Below are 24877 nucleotides of genomic sequence, written 5' to 3' on the forward strand. Positions count from 1 at the left end.
GTGTTCTTCTCGTTGTTTGCAATCTCTGTAACTTGGCATATTGATTGTTGTGTTATTTTACTATTTTAGACAATTTCTGATGACGTCAGAGAATAGCGACTTGCCTGAAGTATGTACATTTTGAGAACTCTGTTGCTATTATTATGGTGATTGCATTGTATTGTTTCATATGGTTTAATGGGGTTGAGAAAAATAAAAAGTATGGATTAAGATTTAGTGGTGTAAAAACTTGTTAAAATGAGTTGTGAAAAGTTATATTTTTTCACAAACGTTTGGTATTATACGTACGAGTATCGGGGTTGGTAGAAGTGAAATATATTTATTCAAATTTGCCAAAATTTCGATTTAATTTTTATTTATATAATGAATGAAGGAGTGGCATCTAGTGAATGATCTAGTCTCGTAACATATTTTCACACTTTTCAAAGTTCTTGTAGTCCTTCTTTTTCAGTCTCTTTAGCACACCCAAAACATCATTGTTCAGATTACTGTCTGATTTAAAATAACGCCCACGAACACTGCCCCCGCACTATGCTAAGCCTTACGTACCAAGGGAAAGTAAACTGTCCTTGCCCCCCTTTTTTGCACCTTGCCCCCCTAGTTTGGGAAACCAATCGCCGCCATTGCCCACGAAGTTCTATTCCACAAACAACTTCACCGGTATTAGAGAATTACTGCGCAATGCCTGTAGACTGTAGAAGAACCGCTTTATTATAAATACAGTAGAGCGTCGATTATCCGAACGTCGGTCAACCGAACGACCGCTTAAGCGAACTGTGTACTCGCTCACTTTCAGATATCTGTAATGAAAAAAGTACGTGACTTAGCTGCTCGTAAGCGTGTAGGCTTGCTTAGACAGACCAAAATAAAGGATTTTTTTAAACGTTAATTTTGTGCACTGCTGTAGCTTCAATTCCACGCTAGGATCTATAAACACGTCTTGAATTTGAGTTTGAATTTATGTTTTAAGTCCACTTTATGCGCAGATAGGCTAATCAAGACTGGGCCTACAGTTTAAAGTGGAATCCGAACCACTGTGCCAGGTGCAGGTATCGAACCCGGGACCCCTTGATTACAAGGGGACGACGTTAGCACTACGCCATCGGGGAAGCCTAGAAACACGTCTTATTCGGATGGTTACCTCTCTCCAACTGAATAGTTTCAGGACAGCGGCAGACAGTGGCGCTGGCGATTATCTGATGACGTAATTCAAGGTCACGTGCATCTGTTAAGAGACACGCTAGAGCGCGGTATTTAAACAGAATAGAAACGTAAACAATAACATTAAAAACAACATAATAAATAAATCTGTCACTAATCTCTTCTCCGAATAATCATTGAACCTACTCGTATTGTGACACACTTTTACTGAGTGTGTGAACCTCGAAAGGTTCGGGGATCAAACCTGGAGCCTTTTGGATTAAAGTAATTATTCTATTGGGGGTTAGCGGTAGCTCGTAAGCTCTCGCTTGGCTGCATCTGCTAACTGCAGGAGGTACCTGAATAAACATAAATTTACAGAACACTTTATAGAATGGCAACTCTCTAGATTTGGGTTACAATGACCTTAAGTCTGCATTGGCAAAGGATGGCATTATAAAAGTATATTACCTGTCTTTCTTTAGAAGCGTGGACCGAAGAGTTTCTAAAGTAACTGTCACTCGCTTGCTGAAGTTCGCCTCTTAAATTCTCACTCAGCTTCGCTGCACTCCACTTCCAAACAAGTTTCTGAAAGTCTGCATCCAGCCTCAATCTCCTTCAAAATCCAACTCACTCTCCTCTCTCCAAAACTCAAAAAAACCCTTTTCTTACTCCCGAACCACTCTCCTGTTCTCTTCCAAAACTCAAGCCCAACTCCCTGTCTCCCTAGCGCCAGATCCAACTTCCATTCCTCCTCATCAAAACTCCTCCCCTTTTTCTCTGTCATCAATTTTCCTTTGCAAATATTGGCAAATGCTTTTCGCTGAGCTGGTGCTGAAGTTAACACTTTCCTATACTTCCTGCGAGGCTGCTTAGCTAAACGTAACTCGAAAATGAAAATGAGGGATACGTAACGTACTGAAGAGAGCGTGCTTAAATTATTATAAAAACCCGTGTAGAAGAGGAAAGAGTTTTTTTTTTAAATAGCAGGAATATGAACTTACCTCGGCCATGCCAGTCCTGTTTGTGTATGGATTGAAATACAAAGCCATGGCTTTGTGGCAAATGATGAGAGCTATGGCGTTCAGAGCTCGAATTCCATGGAGGCAAGTGATGTCATCCTTGGAGGTGCTCGTGTCCAATAGCGTCTTCACATTTCTTCTGAGAGAAAACGCAGTGAAGGCATTGGTTTTGTCAGACTCTGAAAGAGGAAAAGAAGAGATATTAGACACAAGATTTATTAAGGAGAAGAGCATAGACTTCAAATAATATTATAAATTAGAATTGTCGTTAATTAACAGCCTTATTATCTGCTCAGGTTTTCGATGTGTATTATATGTACAGTGTCTCTCAAAAGTTGAGGACAACGACATTTTAAACTAGGCAACCCAATTTACACAAGGCGTTGGTGGGTTGCGTGTAGAGTTAGGCTCAATTTCAGGGTTGCCACATGCACAATAGATATTTATAAAATACGCGAAAGAAATAAAAACAAGTATTATTGTATAAAATTATTTAAAATATCACTATTATATCTCAAGTGACAAAATTCTTTCTCAAAGAAAAGAAATAGGTTTTCTAGTATTTCATCGCTGACGAGTCTACAGAAAGGAAAAGAGGTGAGAGAAAACGAAGGGTGACAAAGGACAGGAGAAAGAGAAAGCGAGAGGAGAAGAGGAAAAGTAGAGGAGAGAAGAAAGAGAGGACGGACGAGGAGAGGAGATGTAGTGAGGAGAATGGAAAAATATTCTAGGAGAGATGAGGAAAGTGTAGCAAAGAAGAGAAAAAAGGAGGAAAACGAGATGAGAGAAGAGGAGATGAGAAGAGGGGAGTGCAGAGTAGAGTAAAGGAGAGAAAAATAGAAGAACGAAAGGAAGAGGAGAAGAGTCCAAAGGAGTCGGAAATCTAAGACAAGAGAGGAGATACGAGGAGTGGAGATGAGTGGGATGGAGATAAGATGCGAGGAAAATAGGGAAAGCGATACGAGATAAAAGCAGAGCAGAACGAGGGAAAAGAAGAAGGAGAAGGGACTGAAGAGAAGAGGTAGTTGCAGAAAATATCGTCTTAGCGTCAAGAATTGATGCATTGGTCAAATTATCGACATGAAACATTCAATAACATTTTGAAAAGTATTGGAGAATGTATTAGATCGGTTCGAAATGCCTTTTGGCTTAGTTCAAATCAAAGATATTACATGGAAGATTTTACCTGCGATTATACCACTAAAAATATGAATGAAGTTTTAATATTTATAAGAATTATCTAATTTTTGTCCCCTTCTCGGTTCGTTGAAATGGAGATTTTGTAATTTATTATTTCCCCTCCCCCATCGTTAATTCCAAACTGAATCATTCCATTTCACACGGCGTAGACAATGAACACAATGGGATTGGTCTAAACCTTACGAAAATTTTCTGCTACGGGAAGGGTTTGAACCTACGACCATCAGATTGACAGTCCTGAACGGTAAACACTACCCTACAAGCTTTCGCTCCTGAAAGTAAGTAGAAAGAGCTGACCAATGTGAAATGTAGATGCAACTCTCCTCCTACATGTAGTGTGCAAACAAGTATTGTTTGTTACAAAGAAAACGAAGGTAGTACGACTCGGCGAAAACATTTAATGGAGAATTGCACATGATGAGAACTTTTCATTCGATATTTGCGGAGGTATCCTTGCATTGAACTCGAGTGGGAAAAGGGTTAAAATTAGTATGTCCTGAATTGCCACAAATATAAATAGTCATTTCATTAATATTTGTCAATGTCTTTGAAGCAGTACACAATTATCGTTAGAGTATCATAATTCACTATCTTATATATAAAAATATCTCTTTGAACGTTTGTCAATTCATTTTTTTTATAAATTCCATATGCAGAACTATGTAGCCACTATACACTGCTATTACAAAAAATGTTACCATATGTTATAATGTATAATAAAAGGAGAATTACAAAAATAACGCCTCCTAAGGAGGATCGAACCATGGGACCGCTAGCAGCCCAATCGAGAACTCTAACCACTACACCATGCCTTTACCTTCGATTTAAACAACAATTTTACGTATTCTGCCTCTCCAATATTGTAAATATCGTTTGTATACATGTAGATGAACTTTTACTTTAATTTTTAATTGCTTTATTGTAGTATAGCACATATCTTCGAGAAATAATTTTCAAAGTGATGAAGAAAAACGAGAATATTGGTAGTTAAGAAAATGCGAGTTATTTCTTCTAACTTATTATTGTGATTAGACATTATTAATGGAAAATATCTAGAGGCTTGAACATTGCAGGACGATATTCTTTTCCTGTGATACTGCAACAGACGAAATGCTTGTTTACTGACGCAAGTCTCGTGTTCAGAACAGTCTTATGAAATGTATTTGCTGTTGCATAAGGTTACACGAAATAATTACTGCGTTTGCGAACTACCAAATCTGCGCAACGTTAGACGTAAACAGACGGAAATTTGTATTCATAAAATCACTTCATATTTGACAGTATTAGTCAAGAGAGACTCGTGGGACATTGTTTTAAGGTGCTGGAGTAAATCCTTCTTATTTTTCTTTCTCGAAGGACAACAATTTTGAAAGTAGAGCAACAGTCGTTCTTGTTTCTTATTTCTTTTAAATTCTTCCACATTCCTTTAATTGGGTTAAAAATAAATAAAAATATTTTTCCATTCTCCTCACTACATCTCCTCTCCTCGTCTATCCTCTCTTTCTTCTCTCCTCTACTTTTCCTCTTCTCCTCTCGCTTTCTCTATCTCCTGTCCTTTGTCACCCTTCGTTTTCTCTCACCTCCTTTCCTTTCTGTAGACTCATCAGCGATGAAATACTAAAAAACCTATTTCTTTTCTTTGAGAAAGAATTTTGTCACTTGAGATATAATAGTGATATTTTAAATAATTTTATACATTAATACTTGTTTTTATTTCTTTCGCGTATTTTATAAATATCTATTGTGCATGTGGCAACCCTGAAATTGAGCCTAACTCTACACGCAACCCACCAACGCCTTGTGTAAATTGGGTTGCCTAGTTTAAAATGTCGTTGTCCTCAACTTTTGAGTGACACTGTACATTTATCAGCAGCTATTACAATTCCCTTGAAAAATGTTTATGTGTAAGATACACAAAACGTTGAGCAAACTAGTAATTTAAGTCACTCTTTTTGTTTGTAATATTGACTGTAAGATGCCTGTATATACAAGGACTATTTGTAAAGTTTTACATACATTTCAAACTTATAAAAACCCAAAACTCTGGTCTGACTATTCTCTTTCAATTTTGTCGCCACCTAACTGAGCCATTGCAACTATATACATAGTTCGCATGATTGAACACGTACCACGTGACCATACACCACACTAAGCCGCTCGAGATGGTAGTGCAAACGGTGCAGACACCAAATACACTACTTTACACTAAATAAACAAAGTATACGACTCGATGTTGCACTTTGTAACGAACTAAACGGGTGAGTACAAAGAGAGTCAAAAAGTGCTGCGAAGTAGACGGGGCCATTGAATCTCTCTCTCTCTACACACACACCCATACACATATGTGCGTGTGCGTGTGTGTGTGTGCATGTATGTGTATATTATATATATATATATATATATATAGTCTCATAAGTAATAGCGCAAACTAACAGGTGAAAGTACACGATAATAGAAGCAAAAATGTCTCAGTAAACATGGGTATGCAAACGAGCCGTTTTCGAGATAATCGCGAATGTGTGATTACAAGCCTCCACTGACTTCATTGTTTGTAAACGTCATCCTAATTGGTAAAATGCTAAATATACAGTAAGAAAAGTCATTGGAGATCTCATTGCTTTTATTGAACATTCTAATCTAACTGTGTACTGATTGTATCCGTCCTGTTTGATTACAACGCCACCTCTATTCTGTTTTGTAAACAAAGAGCAAACCTCGGAACGCGCAATGAATAAAGCACTCTATGTTTACAAAATGCAATCCGTGACGGCTTCTAACCACACATTCGCACACATTATTAGCATTTTACTAACTAGGTCGACGTTTACAAACAATGAAGTCAGTGGCGGCTTGTAATCACACATTCGCAATTATCTCGAAAACGGCTCGGTTGCAGACCCATGTTTACTGAAACTTTTTTGCTTCTATTATCGTGTACTTTCACCTGTGTCAGTTTGCGCTATTACTTATGATACACCCTGTATAAACATAATTACACACACACACACACACACACACATAAACAAACATTATAAATGTATCTAGTTGTAAGTGTAGCGCTAACAATTAGAAATTAGGTCTGCGTTCAGAATTTTATGGGAGCGTCGATAGAAATTCAGGGATGGGTTAAATACTTCTTGGACATGTTAGATTAATCACTGTTGTGGTCGAAATCAAATTTTTAGAAAGCTTTGCTACAAAACTCTATCCTTGTTTTCAGCTTATTGATCATTCTGCCAGTTTGTTGAAGTTGGAGGAACTTTTGTCTCGTGCAGTACACGCTTTGTATTCTATCTGGTCTGTCCACATGACTTGAGGAGAATGCAAAGAGTAGAAAAATTATCCAGTGTCCAGTGAATATATTGAGACTCAATCCGGAACACGATATCCTATTTTAACTAACGTCTCTGAAGGAATACATTCTTGAGAGGTTAGGAAGATATTGAAGTGAGTGGATTCTATGATATGGTAAAGCATGTATTTCCTATATCGTAACATGGTACAAGAACTTACACAATGAACTGAAGAAATCATGTTCTGTGCTGTGTTTACAGAAAGACTTGTAACTGTTCAAATGAACAATGCTCAACTGTCATCAGTTTTAAACAATTAACAATTTAAAAGCATTGATTACCTTCGTTTTCATTGTTGACCAAGTAATCTCTTATGGTGGACGCCAATGCCAGTAATAACACAGTTCCGAAGAAATACCTGAAAAGTATTTATGAAAAATTATCAACTTACATAAAGGCACACTCACACAAAAGCATAAGTAACATTTTACATTGCTTTTCTAAGGGCCTTCCCAATGCATGGTGGTAACATTGTCAACTTATAATCAAGGGATCTCGGTTCGATATCCAGTTGAGTCACGTAATGGTTAGGATCTCACTTTAAACTATAAATCCAGTCCCGAATAGGCTTTCTACGCTTAAAGTGGACTTCAAACAACTACAAAAATTACTATACTACACTGTAAAAATAGTACACTTTTTGGTACACTTTATAGAAACTACTTTTGATCACTTTTAGTACACATAATAAGTGTATATGTTTAGAAAGAGCACTAAAACTGTTCTAAAAGTGTTCTCAATTCAAATGTGTTCCAAAAGTGTTCCCAATAAACTACTTTTGATAACTTAAACACACGCTTTTAGAACACATAGAAAACACTTTTTGATCACAATGAGGCATTGCAGTCAATAACTTTCTCAGTCTGAAAAAGAAAATCTTATTTGACTTTTCTTACTGGACATCCCACATTTTTTGCAATAGCCAAAATTGCCAAAAAAAATTTAGTCATATTTCTTGTGATACACAGTGTAACAAAAGTCTTATGATTGATTGATTGAGTTGGTGTTTTAAGTTCACTTTAGACAAAAGTATTATAAAAGTTTACTGAATTACTGTTTTAAAAGTGCGCAGAAAGTGTTCCAAATGTGTACAAGAAGTGTACTTAAAATGGTTTCCATCGAGTCGTCACATCTGGTACACCTTTAGTAAACTTTCAGTACAGATTTTCTGCACATTATATGAAAGGAAGTAAACCAACAGTGTTGAAGAAGTGTATTTCTTACAGTGTACAATGTCTCATTGTGAGCAAAAAGTGTTTTCAATGTGTGCTAAAAGAACTTTACAAGTGTTCAAAAAGTGCTTCACAATTGGAAAGGGTCCTAAATGTGATGAAAAAGTCGTTTCTTGGGAACACTTTTGTACACTTTTTGGAACACATTTGAATTGAGAACTTCAAAAGAAGTTTCTATAAAATGTACCAAAAGTGTACATTTTTTTTACAGTGTACCTTTAGGTTCTCTTTGTCTACAGGAGGCTGATTGCATGAATATGATGAAAGAACAAACTCAAAGGAAGGAATTTCCACCACCTGTTAACGAACTTGAAACCAGGGAATTCAAACTGTTTGAATGATTTGCACAATAAGTTATAAGTAAAAGTGTTAATGAATGTTAAGGTTAAACTATTGTTGTTTCTCTGAATTACTACTTGTAGGCTATAAGGACTTGGGTAAACTATACCAACGCCCAAGAACTTTGGCGTCTGGGCAAAATTGAGTTGGTGCCACATAATGGAAAAGTAAATCGAGGAAAGACATAGAATAACTGGTACCGGCACGCAATGTGGCAACATTGCCCATGCAGCGTTGCCTAGTCTAACCGCCAAGCGTCCCTCCAAAGCGACAGATGGTAAGGATAGCTGGTTTCAGGACACGATGTGGCAACAGCCACCATACAGCGTTGCCTATTATAAGCCTCAAACATTACTCCAAAGAGAGTGAGGGCCAAGAAACGTTGGTTACATCACACGAGCAACATTCACCATGCAGTGTTGCCTACTCCAATCGTTGACAATCCTTACAAAGCGAGCAAATGGCCAAGAATCGCTACTTCCAGAACATGTTGTGCCAACGTCAACCACGCAGTGTTGCCTACTCGAAGCGTCAAAGGAAAATAGACCATTACCATCCTTAATCGAGTATCTATACAATAATGTAGCATGTATACTAAAAGGACAGAACTCTAAAGTATACACTGTCGTTAAGTTGTGATAGTACACTTATTCATAACAGCGCAGATTCTGCTAGTTTCTTATCTTCTGGTTCCCAACTAACAAATAGCAATAATATAATAAAGAAATAACTTAAGTAGCATAACAAATCTTACATGGTAAGCAGCGTGGCTCTGCTCATTTCCACCTTCTGTTCTTCTTTGACGTAACACATATTCTGGTCGACCATGACGTCAAACCTAAATCCAGAAGTATTGTTGTACTCCTTCAGCGAGTCCCTCAGAGTCACCTCCAGATCGGCAGAGGAACAGGAGGCAGGAATACAGAAGGCCCAGTTGACGGCGGAGAATCTTGGGAGGCGGTGACCAGGCTGGAAACAAGATGAATTTGAACTTACACTAAATTCTTTGATTGACTGGCTGAATTGGGTTATTTTACGTCGCTTTTCTGCCACTTTTGGCTAATGCGGCAATGAGGATTAGTGATGATAAGTTAAAATTGATGAAGGAGCGTTCACAAAGAACAGCCGTGCCTAGGCTGGGAATCGAATTCGGAACCCCTGGCGTCGTAGCGCCACGGCGCAAAAGTATCACACGATGTAACGTGACGATAAATCAAACATATGGTGACTGTCATTCTTGATGTATTATCACTTAATAATAATAATAATAATAATAATAATAATAATAATAAAACAGACTTCTTGTTTCACGAACAAGTTGCTTATTACAACAATGTAACATTGACAACATCCATTGTATATAGTACATATGTCAATATTTCTATAATCCGTGGATTTTTGAATGAAGGGAATATATGACTACCGGTAATACGTTGCTAGTGTGGTTCATAATAACATACTACCAGGTGTTTTGCCGGCATTTTTTGTGGCAGAAGGCCTGTGTGACGTCATAAATCCAAGATGGCTACCGCTTCATGCACTAACTAGGAAAATCAATCATATCTTCTTTAATAGTGGTTTTGGAAACAAATGTATAGATACATGTTTTGTTCAGAATTGAAAAAGAAATAAATTATATTCTTACAGTTTTTTCGTATCTTACACTGTTATGGAGATATATCTAGTGAAACTATTTCGTGCCCTTTTCTGCAAGGACTCTGTGCATATTTTACACTTTACTTGACATTCTGGCATATAAAAGGGGAAAATTTTTGCCTGTGATATTTTGTTGATGCCTACTATTTTGGCGTATTGCCTGTGTGACATCATACATCCAAGATGGCTGGCTCTGCAGACATTAACAAACAAAAACGACCATATCTCCTTAACTCCTTTAGGAGTAATTTTGACCATTTGTAAGTTTGTTGGGTCTCTACACGAGGGGGAGACATGTCCATGGAAGATGCTTTCATTTGGAGGCATGCAATCATGTATTACAATGTGTCAGAAACCATACATAACGTCCGAAATCCAAGATGGCCGCCTTGGAGGTTCTGCACATGAAATACTGTCCATATCCTGATTTAGAGTTCGATTATCAGATTTTTCCACACGTACAATATGTGTTGAGTTGGTGTTTTAAGTCCACTTTATGCACAGTATGGCTAATCGGGACTGGACCTACAGTTTAAAGTGGGATCCGAACCACTTGTGCCTCCACCGGGTATCGAACCTGGGACCCCTTGATTACAAGGCAACGACGCTACCACTGCGCCATGGGGGAGGCCACGTACAATATTATTGTAAGGATAAAAATCGTTGAAATGAAGAAAGATACTTCATTTTCACTCTTATTAAATAAGTATTATGGGATATAGTAAAGTGTATGAAAACTCCTGAGTTGATTTCTGTGCTTTGTTTATCACGAACGTATAGGTGGGTTTCATGTAACGTCAGCCATGTTTGAGGTCAATTTTATTTGTCGTTTGCAAAAATATATCCACCACGTAGAGTTCGTTACAACAGCACCAACTCCACGTGTGTATTTTAAATAACGAATGCATGTGTGAGTATCTCCCGCCCAACCGGTTGAATTCCGTATGCTTATAAGAACTAGCCTCAATCATGGCTGCTCAAAGCCATAATTCAACAGTTTGTGACGTAGGTGAAACACAACTATGGGCTTTGCGTTTGTTGTGAATGTAAAAAATCAAACAGCAACAATATGGAAATCCGCGATGGCGATATGATGAGTAGGGCCCAGGACTTTATGTCCTATAAAACTGTAAAATATGTATGTAATTATGTCATATAAATTGGAAAATATGTCATGAAAAATTACAAATATGTGAGAATAATGCAGAAATATTCCCTGTAAAGTCAAACATATGTACAACAGTACTCTCAAATTTCTCCCATACTCGATAGAGTAGGGGCTGTAATGTACCGAATGTTATTTTTACTTTTGACTGATTTTTGTGAAAAGCGAAAAGGGCAAAGAAATGAGAACGAAACTTCTTTACTTCCCGTGCAACAATGAGAGAGAACATTTTTCCTCAATAATGTTTGCATGGCTATCAATTGTCGGCGGGATAAAAAAAGTGGGGTATTATTGTTCTGTAGTAAGAAAAGACGACACCTTTCTTCCTCCGTAATTTCCATATCCTGCCATCGACAATATGAACTATCCGTTGTGCTAAAGCTACGAAGAAAAAATTAGAAAATAACCGATTATGTGCGAGAGAATTACGAAATTACACAGAAATATGTCTTATTACAACAAAATTGAAGAAATATGTTGTAAAAACGCGAAATTGGTGAAATATGTCAAAATATGCTTTGTCAAGTTTGTCTATTTCGGCTAATTTTCATCAGATATGTAAAGATCTCACCCCAATATTAGATCCGAAGCCAAATGAAAAATATGTTATAAAGTCCAGGGCCCTAATGATGAGCTTTTGTGGGAGGGGGCACAATTTTTATAGCACAAGTTCGGATAAACTTTGAGCTTGATATCTCACAGAAACATAAAATTGAATCATGACAAAAATGAAGGAATGAGACATGCCAATAACCAAGGTAACCTTACAATACAGGTCAGAAATAACTTGCATAGGTTAGACTCACATCTTCCAGTTTGCTCCTCATTAGATAGTGGGAGTGAAGAAGGTCCGATACTTCGTTCAGCTCGCCGACTACATTCGATCCGGGAACTTCCACTTGAAGATTAGCGAGGCAGTACTTTCCCAGGATCCTGCTGTCTTCCAAACCGTAGCCTCCTCCTTCCACGTTGGATTCCACGTTAAGGCACTCGTCGAAGTCTCCGAATTGGTTGACATTGCCCCTCAGGATGCCAGAAGGGGGCTTAGCTGAGGAATCGAACACTGGAAAGAAAAATTATGTAAATGTATAAGTGTAAGAAATATACATGATTTGGCTTACTTATTCACTTACAGTTTGAGACACAGTACTGCCAAAAGTGGCAGAAAAGCAAAATAATATTAACCAAAGCAATCAAACATTTCACCATTTGAATTATATGAAGTCTTTCCAGATATCTCATGAGGGCAAGTTCCCGCCCTGTCCCCCCTCCGCGGGCGCCTTTGAAGGGATTGAACTGGCTCTTGTCTCAAAACAGTACAAGGTTGAAGTCTTATGTTGCTGCAGAGCTTATACTTCAGGTTCATGAATAGCAGAGAGAGGGAACGACGAAAAGATAGACTGGAAGAAAGAGATAAAGGAGATAGAAACAGAGAATGAAAGGGAAGTAGTGAGGAAGAAAGAGAAAGTGTGGAAGAAAGACAGAGAGAGAAACGGAAAACGACAGAAAGAAGAAAGGATGGAAAGAAGAAAGAGCTAGAGAGAAATAGTAAGAATGAAAGAAGAAGAGAGATGAAACGGAAAGGAGGGAAGAAAGAATGTTAGGGAAGAGAAAGAGAGAGAGGAGAAAGATAGTGAGAAGAAAGAGAAAGGAAGAGAGGAAAAGAAAGAATGGCAGAAAGATGGAGGTTAAAAAGAGGTTGTAACAAGGAGCGAGAGAGAAATAGTGACCATAAAGAGGAAGAAATAGAAACAGTGAAAGAGTCAGGTAGGAACAGAGAACGAAAACAGAGTGACGAAGAAAGAGAACACGAGAGAGAGAGAGAGAGAGATGAACAGAGAGCAAGCGAGGAAGAAAATGAAACAGAGAAAGAAAGAGAGAAGGGGGAGAGGAACAGAGAATAACAAGGACATAGTGAGAAAGGAAGAGAGAAAGAGAGGGGAGCAGCAAACGAGAGGAATTGTAAGAAAGAAAGAGAAAGAATGTGAGTGAGAGAGATGGAGAAATTGTGAGGAGGAAAGGAAAAAAATGATGAGGTCGCAGAGAAAAGGGAAAAGAAAGAAGAGAGAGAAGTATGTACTCACTCTGCAGGGCCCACAACTTCATTCTCCTCAGCTCTTCGAGGAAGACCCGGCTGTGATTTCGACAGAGCTCGTTCTCGGTGACAATGGCATCAGGTATCGTTGCTGGAGCGCTGGAGAAAAATTCGCCCAACCTCTTCAGCTGCAAACCTATCTCCAGGCGTTCCTCCAGGTCCTCAGAGCCATGTCTAGAGAGCTCCACGAACGCTGAATGTTCTGACTGGATGATCTGTGTGCCTGCAACAAGAAAACTGACTGTTATAATCAGGAAAATGGTGCTATCCTTTCTTTATAAATAATAGTGATATACTCGTATGTAACAGATATTTCCATTAAACAGGGTGTTTCACTCGCTCTCGAACACTGATATTTCGCTTATAAAAATCAAACTGTTAGCCATAACGTAATGAAACTTGCTATGGACATACCTTTGTGTATGAGAAACATGATGACGTCATTGGAGATGGCGCCACAATCTCTCCTTGCGTGGCCATGCGCGTGCGTATGGGCGATTCTGCCAATCGTACGGACGTGTGCTTTAAGTCTAAGTTCTTGGCCCTGCTGTTGTGACGCACCTGATTGTAGTTCGTGTTTGTTTTGGGTTCTGTTGAAAGTTTGTGCTCACAATCATCAGTTCGTGATTACAGTACGGTAACAAAGCAGTACAGTTATGAGTCGATACTCAGTGGAACAACATGTGTTTGTCGTTGAAAACGAAGTCCGGAAATCGCCAGCAAAGTCTTCCATTCAAATATTTGGCGATGAAACTGGAAACAAAGTGTGCAGGCAGAGGCGGCGATTAGGGGGGCGAGGGGGGCAGTTGCCCCAAACTTTTCGCCACTTTTGCCCCTGCACTATGCTAAACCTTATCTACAAAGGGAAATATACTGTCTTCCTCCCCCCAGTTTTGGACCTTGCCCTCCCGGTTTTGGAACCCAATCGCCGCCACTGTGTGCAGGCATGCATTGATGCTAATGGCGACCACTTCCAATAGTCGCTGTGACGTCACCATGCTTCTCATACACCAATGTATGTCCATAGCAAATATCATTAGATTAGTTTGATTTTTATAAGCAAAAATCAGTGGTAGAGAGTGAGTGAAACACCCTGTATTATATGATAAAACTGAAGGTTATCCAGATTATTATAAAGAAATACTATATTTGTTATTGTTAGCTAAAGAAGGTTTGATGAAAAGAAAATTCACGCCATTGCAGATCGTCGTTCGTTATTATGACATAAAGTTCTAGCACAAGATGGCGCTGATGAATTCTTATTGATAATTCGTAAAGAAAAATGTACCAAATGTGAAATTAATTTAATTATTGATTTTATGAAATCGTTATTTTTTGGGGGGAACAAAATAATGGCTTATATAGTAACATGTAGTGGAAGATTATTTAAAAATCCAAAGTAGATAGGAAAAGCTCGGGTACACATTGGTATGAGTAAATTAATTAACCATTGCTCATGTTTTGTTTAGAGGAGGTATCAAAATGCGGTGGTATTCTACTGAGGTAATAGACAAGACCATTGGAGACTTGTAGAGAGGAGACAGCAACGAGAACTAGTATCCGAGACTCTCGGTCTCGTTTGAGACTTTTGCCGACCTCCGTGGTGGAGTGGTTAGCGCGGTGGGCTACAACGTCAGGGCCCCGGGTTCGAATCCCAACATTTGCATGGGTGTTTACTGACTTCTTCAGACATATCAAGTCCATGTCTACCTGATTCATAATATATTTTGTAACAGATTTATTTATAGGTAAATTCATATTGTTACAGAACTGCGAAGTCAATCCATGAGTCTCAATTGTGATAACGTAGCGTGGGTTGCATATGTATTCCGAAGAAAAAATATATTATTTTAGGGTCCGTAGCTTCGCAACGAGGCGTCAAACAGAAAAATTTCACAAAAAATTTAGTCTTAACGACTTGTATAGACGGTGTCAATGTTTATATCGTTGTGTGCTTTACACGTTGTTTTTACTATAGAATTCGAGAGTATATACAAGACCGATAAACGGCAAATTCTCGTCTCGTCTCGATTGATAGATTTCGTTTATCTTACTTCAGTTTTCTGCCAGTTCTGGCTAATAACGAAGATGAGTATGATAATATGGTGAAGAGACACTCACAAAGAACACCCAAGCTAAGACCGGGATTCGAGCCCGGGACCCCTGGCGCTGTGGTAATCACTCCGTCACGGAGGTAGGTCGGCTCGTCTCGATACCATCCATAAGTTTGGTCAGAATTTTACAGAAACCTGTCGACAACTCTCGATTTTTTAAAAGGTCCTCTCGGCACTAGAGTCTTTTCCTGTCTTAGAAACATCCCTTGAGCCGGCCCCCGTGGCGGAGTGGTTAGCACATCGCGATACGACGCCAGGGGTCCCGAGTTCGAATCCCGGCCTGGGCATGGATGTTTGTGAGTGTCCATTCATCAATTTCATCATATCATCACTCATCCCCATCTTCGCAAATTACCCAAAAGTCGCACAAGTAAAATAAAGCAAATCAATCAAGAACCACCCCTTGAAAACCCCAGAATCTGATATTGATTTTAATCATTGATTTGGTTTATTTTACTTTGCATTTCTGCCACTTTTGGCTAATCACGAAGATGAAGATGAATGATGATATGATGAAGGAACACAGAAATAACACCCATGCCCAGATAGGTATTGGAACCCGAGACGCGCTGTCCTTGCAACGCGATGTGATGACCACTCCGTCACGGAGTCCGGATCCAGAAGCGGATATAAGCTAACTTAAAAATTTAAAAAATGAAAAAAAACGGAAGAATAAAAGTAAAAACACAAAGAAAAGAGAATTATGGCAATCTAAGCTTATGCAACACTAATCAACCTAACCTAAAAACAGCGATCAAATATTCTGACTCTGCACCTTAAATTATATTCGTTCCACCCAAGCAAAGTAATTGAATGTTGTCTATTCTACGGATTTCGGATGCGTCACGTTGCGAGAGAAACAGAATTTGTATTCGAAGGTAATTAATGTGACCTTCAAGGTTGAGGCCTGTAGCTCTCTTCCTCGCCGCTTTTATTTCCTTTGAATGTTGCTTCTCTTTTATGTCGGGCCCATTGAAGGTACAGTGACCAGTCACTTCCGTGTTTTTTGCCTAGGGACGTTCTAAGGAAGTAAATTGCAATTTTGCTACAAGGTAAGGACAAAGTACATATCGCTGAATATTTGTGGAGAATGTTAACCTCGTATTATTAATATTTTCTAGTCAAATGGTAGCGGGAAATGGCGAGAAATGAGTTTACATCGGGCCAAAATTTCGCTATAGAAGTATTGCCGATTTTGAATTTCAATTTGGAATTTAAAATTTTGGGTGCGTCAGCACTAAGGCTATTTTGCACCCGTCACATTATACGGGGTCCAGCCCCTTATCGTTACACATAACAACTCTAACGTTGCATAACTAAAATCATAAAATACTCTGACTTTCGTTAAAAGCTGAGGCTGTATAGGAGCACTCAGCACGCATAAGGACAAAACACAGGACAACACAAACGAAATGATACTGGCCATGGGGCCAGTCGCCAGAGCCTCGTTAGTCTGCAGTCCAGGGTGTACGTGGAAGCGAGGTTGACTATTGGGTGCACTACGTGGAAGGAGCACCCCTTACACCCCAAGTATTGCCGATATCTGTGGCGGAGTGGTTATCACAGCCGGGTTCGAATCTGGGTCTTTTTTTGTGTGTTGATTTGATCCTTGTTATTTGGCGTCGCATTTCTATCACTTTGCCACGTCCTCTCACGTAAGCATCTACCAGCTTAGCACAGGGGAGAGACAATGAGATACCTCTGGGTACAGACCAAGGTTACTAACGCTAAGAATATATGAAAGGAAACAACAGATTTAACCCACTACGGAGGGTACAATTCGTACTATATTCTTGAATAATTATATACAAATATTAATATCTTTGTAAATCCCTTTATACAGTATTATTCTTCTATTGTAGCTAATCTTCTTTGAGCTGCTTCTTCTTGTACTCAATATGGCCTCTTCTTCTTATGGCATCTTCTTCTTATAGCCTCTTAATTAATATGGCATCTTCTTCTTATAATCAATATTGCATCTTCTTCTTATAGCCTCTTAATTAATATGGCATCTTCTTCTTATAATCAATATAGCATCTTCTTCTTATAATCAATTATAACATCTTCTTCTTATATTTAATATTGCATCTCCTTCTTATAATTATTAAGGTGCCTTCTCCCTGCAATTAATAAGGCTTCTTCTTCTTGTAATCAATTATTCTTCTTCTTATAATTACTAATGCTGCTGCTTCTTCTTGTAATTAAGGCATATTGTGTATTTTTCCTTCTTTCTTTTCTATATCGATTTTATCCAAATTGACAGAAATATAAAATCGATCTCCCAGACAAAGAGAAAAGGGTTAGTTAAAGATCGCCGCCTAACCGGCGCTAACCTTAACTTGGAGCTACAGTGTATTCGCTTCCAAATGTGCTTGGGTGCTGCCGTGAAATGGCGCTACACCTGGGGGAAACAACCCAAAAGCCGCACGAAACTCTCAGTTCGTGGGAACTGTAATAGACACAAAATCGAAATTACAATTCGACTTCTTTACTTTTGTATATTAATCACTTATGCCATTACTGAATGATAATTCCCCTTTTCTCCTTATTTATATCCCATTATAATGTTCAATTTATTTATTTATTTCCTCATAATTAGTATTAATATATACAATCACTATTTCATCATATCTGCTTTTTCCGTTGTCTCTATTTACAATCGTATAAGTTCTCCTGGGTGGTGCCATCTCTTACCCACTTTCTAAACTGCTTTATGCATCACCTCATATAACCGTTGTTCCTTTTGCATGCTGCCATTTATGGTCCTTTATTTCAAAGAATAGCAATGCAGTTTGTGTACGTGACAACTTTTGGCTAATCGTGACGGTGAGTGATGATTAGCTGAAAGTGATGAAGGGACTCTCCCAAAGAATGCCAGGCCAGGATTCGAACCTGGGAGTCTTGGAGTTGCAGCGCTCTGTCGGCTGTTTTTGTGTGTCACTTTTTGACAAGAAATGTCACTCTGTTGACAAGAAATGACGTCTCACGTATTTCTCTTTATGTACAACCTTTATTTACACCGCTGCCCTTCTCCATATATACATTTCTCCATTACAGATCCAATATCAACTACTCCCGGTTGTCTTTTGCCCCATAACACAGAGAATTGCACTTCTCAGGACTTTTTTTCTACGAGCGCACTATTTACCATAGCGCTAACTCGTCCCCGCTGTTTATCACGCAGAGGTCCCTAAACCTACAGCGCTCACTCTGTGTGTATTTCTTTGCATCAATAAAAAACGGCTTCACTACATTGGTCCTTGGATTCTAAGATATGAGAAAGCGTGTAAAAAAACACGCCACCCAAAGGGCTCGCGGGGGTGAGTGGCCCCCGACCAGAGTCAACTGGCGACTGCCCCCAAAGGCGCAGACCTCGCTTGAGACGTTGATGCACTCTTGAGTACATCATAGCCCCATGTTCGGTCTTTTGCCTAGGCGCAGTTTTCCCTTCAGAATAGATTCAGTCAAGCCGGATTTCTCCCTTGGGGAAGCCTCCATTCATGCTCGGCATGCACTAGTGTGCTAACTACCTACAAGACATCGGGATTTGTTTAAATCTGGTTTCAATCTTGTAAAGAGATTTTTACCAGGCGGAGAAAATAGAAAAGATGTTTGGAAAAACTACAAACTAGGAAGAGAACAAAGAGAAGGGAAGCTCTCGAGGGTAAAACCAAGTATACTTGTAAAACCTCGGCTGCGTCTAGTATGCAAAGCTTCGTAGATATATGAGAGAGCGTAACAAGTCGGAACCGGTATTTATACCTCCGACACACGACCCGCCCCCCAACCACCGAGGCAAGGTCCTATTGTTACCTTTCAAACGGGGAAGCCGTTGAGGGAACCCAACCGTTGTTGGCTTCCCCGACTGCCGAGCATAAAACAACCTAGACAGAGCATGTACACCGAAATACACGTTTACATAAATATTTCTATTTTTGCAGCTGTGTGCGCAAAAGCCACACAGCACACTTTATCTCGCGATTATTAGCCAAATGTAGCAGAAAGGTGAAGTAAAATATACCCCATCAATCTGTAGAAGCATTGTGTCCCAGTTAACCTATTGATATTACCTTTTGTCTGTGCCGTCACCTGCAACAGCAAATCATGGAGTCTGTGTCCGGTCATGTTAAGTGATACAATTTCGATCTCGCAACAGATGTCCCGGGTTCCAGTCCTGTTCTGAGCATGTATGTTCTTTGTGAACGCCCGTCCATCAATTTAATCTAACCATCATTCATCTTACCGATCTCCGTGGCGTAGTGGTTAACAGAATGCGCGTTGACGCTAGGGGTCCCGGGGTCACAAACAGCCATGCCCAGGCCGGGATTCGAACCCGGCACCCCTGGCGTCGTAGCAGCCTTTACTGAAGTCAGACGAGTGGGCATGTGTCGAGTCACTGACTCGTGAGGGGTCCCGGGTTCGATACGCGGTGAAGTCACATAGTGGTTTGGATCCCAGTTTAAACTGTAGGCCCAGTCCACATTAGCCTTTATTTGACTCGTGTTCTGCATTTGCTGACATCACAGACTAATGAGTTTATAGTAAAGAGTTTTTTTTAAGGATATCACCGATTTAAATCACCTGGTCGACATCCCGAGAAAACCTCCTTTATCACTCGCCGACAGGAAAGCTTCAAGAATTAATCAGTTTGTCCAGTCATAGACTTGTAACCTGTCCTTGTTCAATTCACACGAGTCAGTTTATGTCGAGTCATTGACTCATGAGCTGTATTTCATAAGTTCGGACGAATTTATGACGAGTCATGAGCTGTCGTCATGAATTCATGCAAAAATGTTTATGTCGGATGTCATAATACTATCAGCTGCTTTTAGTCGACCTCCGTGGCGGAGTGGTTAGAGTTTTAATCCTGGCCTGGTCATGGGTGTCCTATGTGAGTGTCCCTTCATCAATTTCATCGCATCATCAATCATCCGGGCCTCCCCGATGGCGTAAGGGCAACGTCTTCGCCTTGTAATCAAGGGGTCCCTGGTTCGAGGCACAAGTAGTTCGGAACCCACATTAAAATGTTCGTCCAGTCCCGATTAGCCCTCCTGTGTATAAAGTTGACTTCAAACTCAAAATCAACTCAACTCATCACTCACACACATCTCCGCGATTAGCCAAAAGTGGATTAAAAGCGAAGCCAAGTAACAAAAATCAAAGTAACGAACGTACATCCGGTCCCGATTAAGCTACCTATACTTCAAATATACTAAAAACACAAACTCTAACAATAATGCAACAAAACTTTCCGTTCTAGTGTAATGTCGACGAAGAACCTACAAGGTTATTAAATCTAGAGAAAAAGTAACAGAGTTTGCAACTCCACTGAATTAACTAACTCCTCAACCTATTTCCTACGGGAGATGCAAACCACTCGACCTTGTTCGACCGTATTTCGTCGCAATAATATTTACGCTACCAGTTTCCATTTCATTACCGATCACTTACGCTGCAATCGCTGTCACCTTGACCTCGAGGACGTGCTAGAAAGAATATTTGCAATACGTTGCCAAGGGAATCATGAGTAAAGATACAGGTTTACCGCATGCAAATGCATTCCCGCATTGTGTTTGTTTAGCGGCGTGGAAGCTTATTGCTTTCAATGCATTATAATGATGGGATACATTACTTAGTACTGGTCATGACGACTTAACGCTGTTATTTCGTTCCACCTTAACGCGCCCTTGGACCATCAACCTGTGCCAATATAATTTCTAGAATATTTCCCCCGTTTCCAAAAACCCATCACGATGTTCCAAACTGGAATGTGTTTAGAATTACTTCTAGACCATTCTAGAGCATCAGTGGCGTATACAGAGTCCAATATCTGGGCTATCTCACTATGTCACGTGGTCTTAGGCTATGAATAGAAATAAATTTACAACTAAGAAATCAGGTTGCCAACCTATAAGAAATCAGATTACCAACTCATAAGAAATCACGTTGCCAACTCATAAGAAATCACGTTGCCAACTCCAGAATCAGCATCATCATGTCACTGATATGAATTTCTGGTCGATTTTCTCCTGTATTTTGTTCTCTAGGTATAAGAGAATCTATTTGGTCTTTGTAATCCATATGATGCAAACTGACAGTATTTTTGCTCGAAAGGTCAGGGATGATACAAAAGTGCCCCGGAGAGAGGTCAGTCTGACGCTCGAACTAGGCAACGCGGCCCGGTTGACGTTGCCACACAGTGCGCGGGAACCAGCGACTTTTGTACCACTCTCGCTTTGCTATTCCCACATGTGGCACCACTGCAATCCCGCCCAGCCGCCTATTTTCATGACCGAGAGTTTACATACGAAACAGCTCGTGGCGTCTAGAAACTATTAGGTATCTAGACAACAGCTAAAGCAAACCATACGAAGATTCCGTTAGATTCTAGAAGGAATTCTACGCAGACAAAAATTTTTAGAGTGAAATATCGTACAGCTTGCATTCTTTTCACTGTTGTCTTCGTTTCGTGCTTGTTAATTAGTTTGTTTTTGTTGTTTCTGAAAAAGTCAGATTCGATCCACTAGGTGTCTCCACTTGTATCGAACCAGGGCCCCACTTACTTCCGGGCGACGACGTTACCACTATGCCATCGGACGAGAGTAATAAAAGAGAAAAGACGAGGAAACTTTCGTGAACTTCATTAGAGGTACCATCCCAGCCTTTACCTGGATAGAGCGGGAAGGCTTTAATAGTACATGTGTGTGTTCTACTTGATCAGATTTCACATGTAGGAGGAACAAATTCCTAAATCAACTTGCATTTAGGCCTGTAGTAAATTTCATGGGCCTCACCTCGACGTACAGCTTCAAAGACGTCCGGGGTTCGAATCTCTAACCACTGTGGTAAAGAATAATATATTTCTATTTTTTTTTAATAAAGCCTATACTCTGTCCCGGTTATCTTTGGAGCAAAGCTGCGCATAGCGGCAGAGAAGGGGAAGAATCGAGTAGGCAGAGCGAAGCAGTACACTGCTGGAAATTGCAGTCGCTTTCCACCCCTCCACGCAATCTCATTCCCTGCCACGCCACTGCATGTGCAGAGACTTGTATCCGTTCGCTTGCTGCAGACATAACTGAGACAGAGTATAACTTGATTTGCGATTATTATCATCATTCAATCTGAACGTCGCGGTTAACCTTGAAAAGCGAACAGCAACTCGAAACTGACAGATATTAATGGCAGCTCAGTATGAAATGACACGAAAATAATCCGGAGAGAATGAAATAAGAAATTTTTACCAACACTTCCTGAAGATGTCTTATTTCTACCAGCGTTGGAAAAGGTTTTTGTTTGGACGAAAGACCTTCAATACCTTGCCTCGTGGATCATGATTTCGCAAAGGTCAATTCAACCCACAGCTTTTTTTACTCGGAAGTGGTGGGGGGGAGCATCCGTCTCCCGTACACCCCTCCCCCAGGGGCAGGGATAGTGCCGAATCGCCAATGAGAGACCTCATCGTCCTCCATAAATCACATATTGTCAGCTTCGTTCTTAGGAAGATGATTAATAATTTGGGATAGCCTTGAACAGATCCTTTAATAAACAACCATAAAATCCTTCGAAAATGTACTTAAACCTGACTTCAAATTACACAGACCGACAGACCGGACATTGAGAAGGATTAAAGGTACATAAAAAAGCTATAATACAAAGTGGATATAAAAAATTAAGCGCATATACTTCTTTTTGTAACAAATAATATATGTTTCTATTGTTTTAGTTTGTGTTTCAAGTATAGTTTGTGCACAGTAAGGCTAATCGGGACTGGACCTGCAGTTTAAAGTGGGAACCGAAACACTAGGAGCCTCCACCGGGTATCGAACCCGGGACCTCTTGGGCCGGAAAGACCTACTAAATATATAATAAACTTACAAAAACTAATTGACTGTACACTTTTAATAAAAATAATATCATTTGCTTTTTACTAGCCATGCTAAGGGAGGCCATTGAACCCCCCCCCCTCCCTCAGGAAAGGGTCTGTCCCTAAGCCCGAAAGTATGAACTTTACAAGATTTTCTACCCGGTGGAAGCACATAGTGGTTAGGATCACACTTTAAAACTGTAGGTTCAGTCCCGATTAGCCTTACTGTGCATAAAGTGGACTTTAAAAAAACAGATCAATCAATTTATAAAATTTTCTGAAGTTTGTGAAACAGTCATGAGCACATCTGAGTTGTAGCCACTCTACTTTAAATGAATACAACCGTTACAATCCAGAAGTGCCCATGAATGTATTATCCATCTCGATCTAGCAACCAAAGTTCCTGTGTTCGAGTCGCAGACGCGGCAAAGATGCTTTATTCTGTGTCCCTTCATCCATTTCATCAAATCCTCACTTCTCATCGTCGCGAATAGCCAAAAGGCACAGAAAAGCGGCGCTAAATAGCAATTTAGCCTACTTTGCATTTAGACTTAAGAATACGGGGACCTCCCCGATGGCGTAGTGGTATTGTCGTCGCCTTGTAACCAAACTATCCTGGGTTCGATACCCTGAGTGGTTCGGATACCACTTTAAACTGTAGGTCCAGTCCTATTTTGGTTTATTTTACTTCGCTTTTCTGCCACTTATGGCTAATTGCGAAGACGGGTGATGATGTGATGAAATTTATGAATGAACACTCACAAACATCCATGCGCAGGCCGGGATTCGACCCCGGGACCCCTGGTATCGTAACGCGATGTGCTAACCACATTGCCACAGGAGGCCGGCGTAGGTTCAGTCCTGATTGGCCTCTCTGTGCATAAAGTGAACTTCAAACAAAACTCGACTTATGCAAAATGAATAGAATCCTTAATAGCTAGCCGACTCATGAAATGAAAGTATAAACACGCCACTGGTTAGAGATTCGAACCCTGGACGTCTTTGGAGCTCTACGTCAACACTGTTGATGCAAGTTCCACGTGGAATGTGAGAAAGGCCAAGAGCATGAGTCAAGGGAAACTGGTTCGAGCATTGTAGAGGTCAGAGGAGCTGGCTTTGGCAATGAAATGATTTCTTGTGGTGTATAGTGGAGCATGACTCGGAAGATTATTGCCTCTCTGGTTATTGTGTACACTTTTCGTTGTACTGAAATGAGTTTTTCACTCTAATCATCTGGGATTGAGACTTAAGATAACACTTTGTCAACAGGATTATGTACAAGTTTATCTGTCATGTCTCCTGTCTCCATTTCTACCATCTATCTCATCCCGCTCGCTTACACTTTCTCTCTTCTATATTTCCTTTCTCTTTCTCTCCCCCTTCTCTCTCTCTTGATTGTGGAGAGCTCTCTCTTCCTCTCTATATGTCTCTCTCTGCTCCTTGCTCTCTTTCTATATCTTCCACTTGTTCTATTTCTCTCTCTTCCTATAGTTCTATTTCTCTCTCTTCCTCTGGTTCTATTTCTCTCTCTTCCTATAGTTATATTTCTCTCTCTTCCTATAGTTCTATTTCTCTCTTCCTCTTGTTCTATCTCTCCCTTTCTCTTGTTCTATTTCTCTCTCTTCTTGTTTTATTTCTCTCTCTTCCTATAGTTCTATTTCTCTCTCTTCTTCTTGTTTTATTTCTCTTTTCTTCTT

General features: G+C 39.8%; 1 protein-coding gene across 1 annotated transcript in view; it reads right to left on the minus strand.

Annotated features, from left to right (window-relative positions):
* LOC145993742 (nose resistant to fluoxetine protein 6-like) overlaps nt 1-24877 on the minus strand; it is a 50102-nt gene that overhangs the window by 19784 nt on the left and 5441 nt on the right. Inside the window, exons 2-6 of the mRNA XM_083129493.1 lie at nt 13192-13425; nt 11914-12170; nt 9041-9255; nt 6997-7073; nt 2145-2341 (exon numbers count right to left, since the gene is read on the minus strand). Of these exons, the coding sequence (XP_082985619.1) occupies nt 2145-2341; nt 6997-7073; nt 9041-9255; nt 11914-12170; nt 13192-13425 (980 nt within the window). The remainder of the gene's footprint in view (nt 1-2144; nt 2342-6996; nt 7074-9040; nt 9256-11913; nt 12171-13191; nt 13426-24877) is intronic.

This window comes from Lepisma saccharinum, chromosome 10 (assembly GCF_977018435.1).
Source record: "Lepisma saccharinum chromosome 10, izLepSacc3.1, whole genome shotgun sequence".
NCBI classification, from domain to species: domain Eukaryota; kingdom Metazoa; phylum Arthropoda; class Insecta; order Zygentoma; family Lepismatidae; genus Lepisma; species Lepisma saccharinum.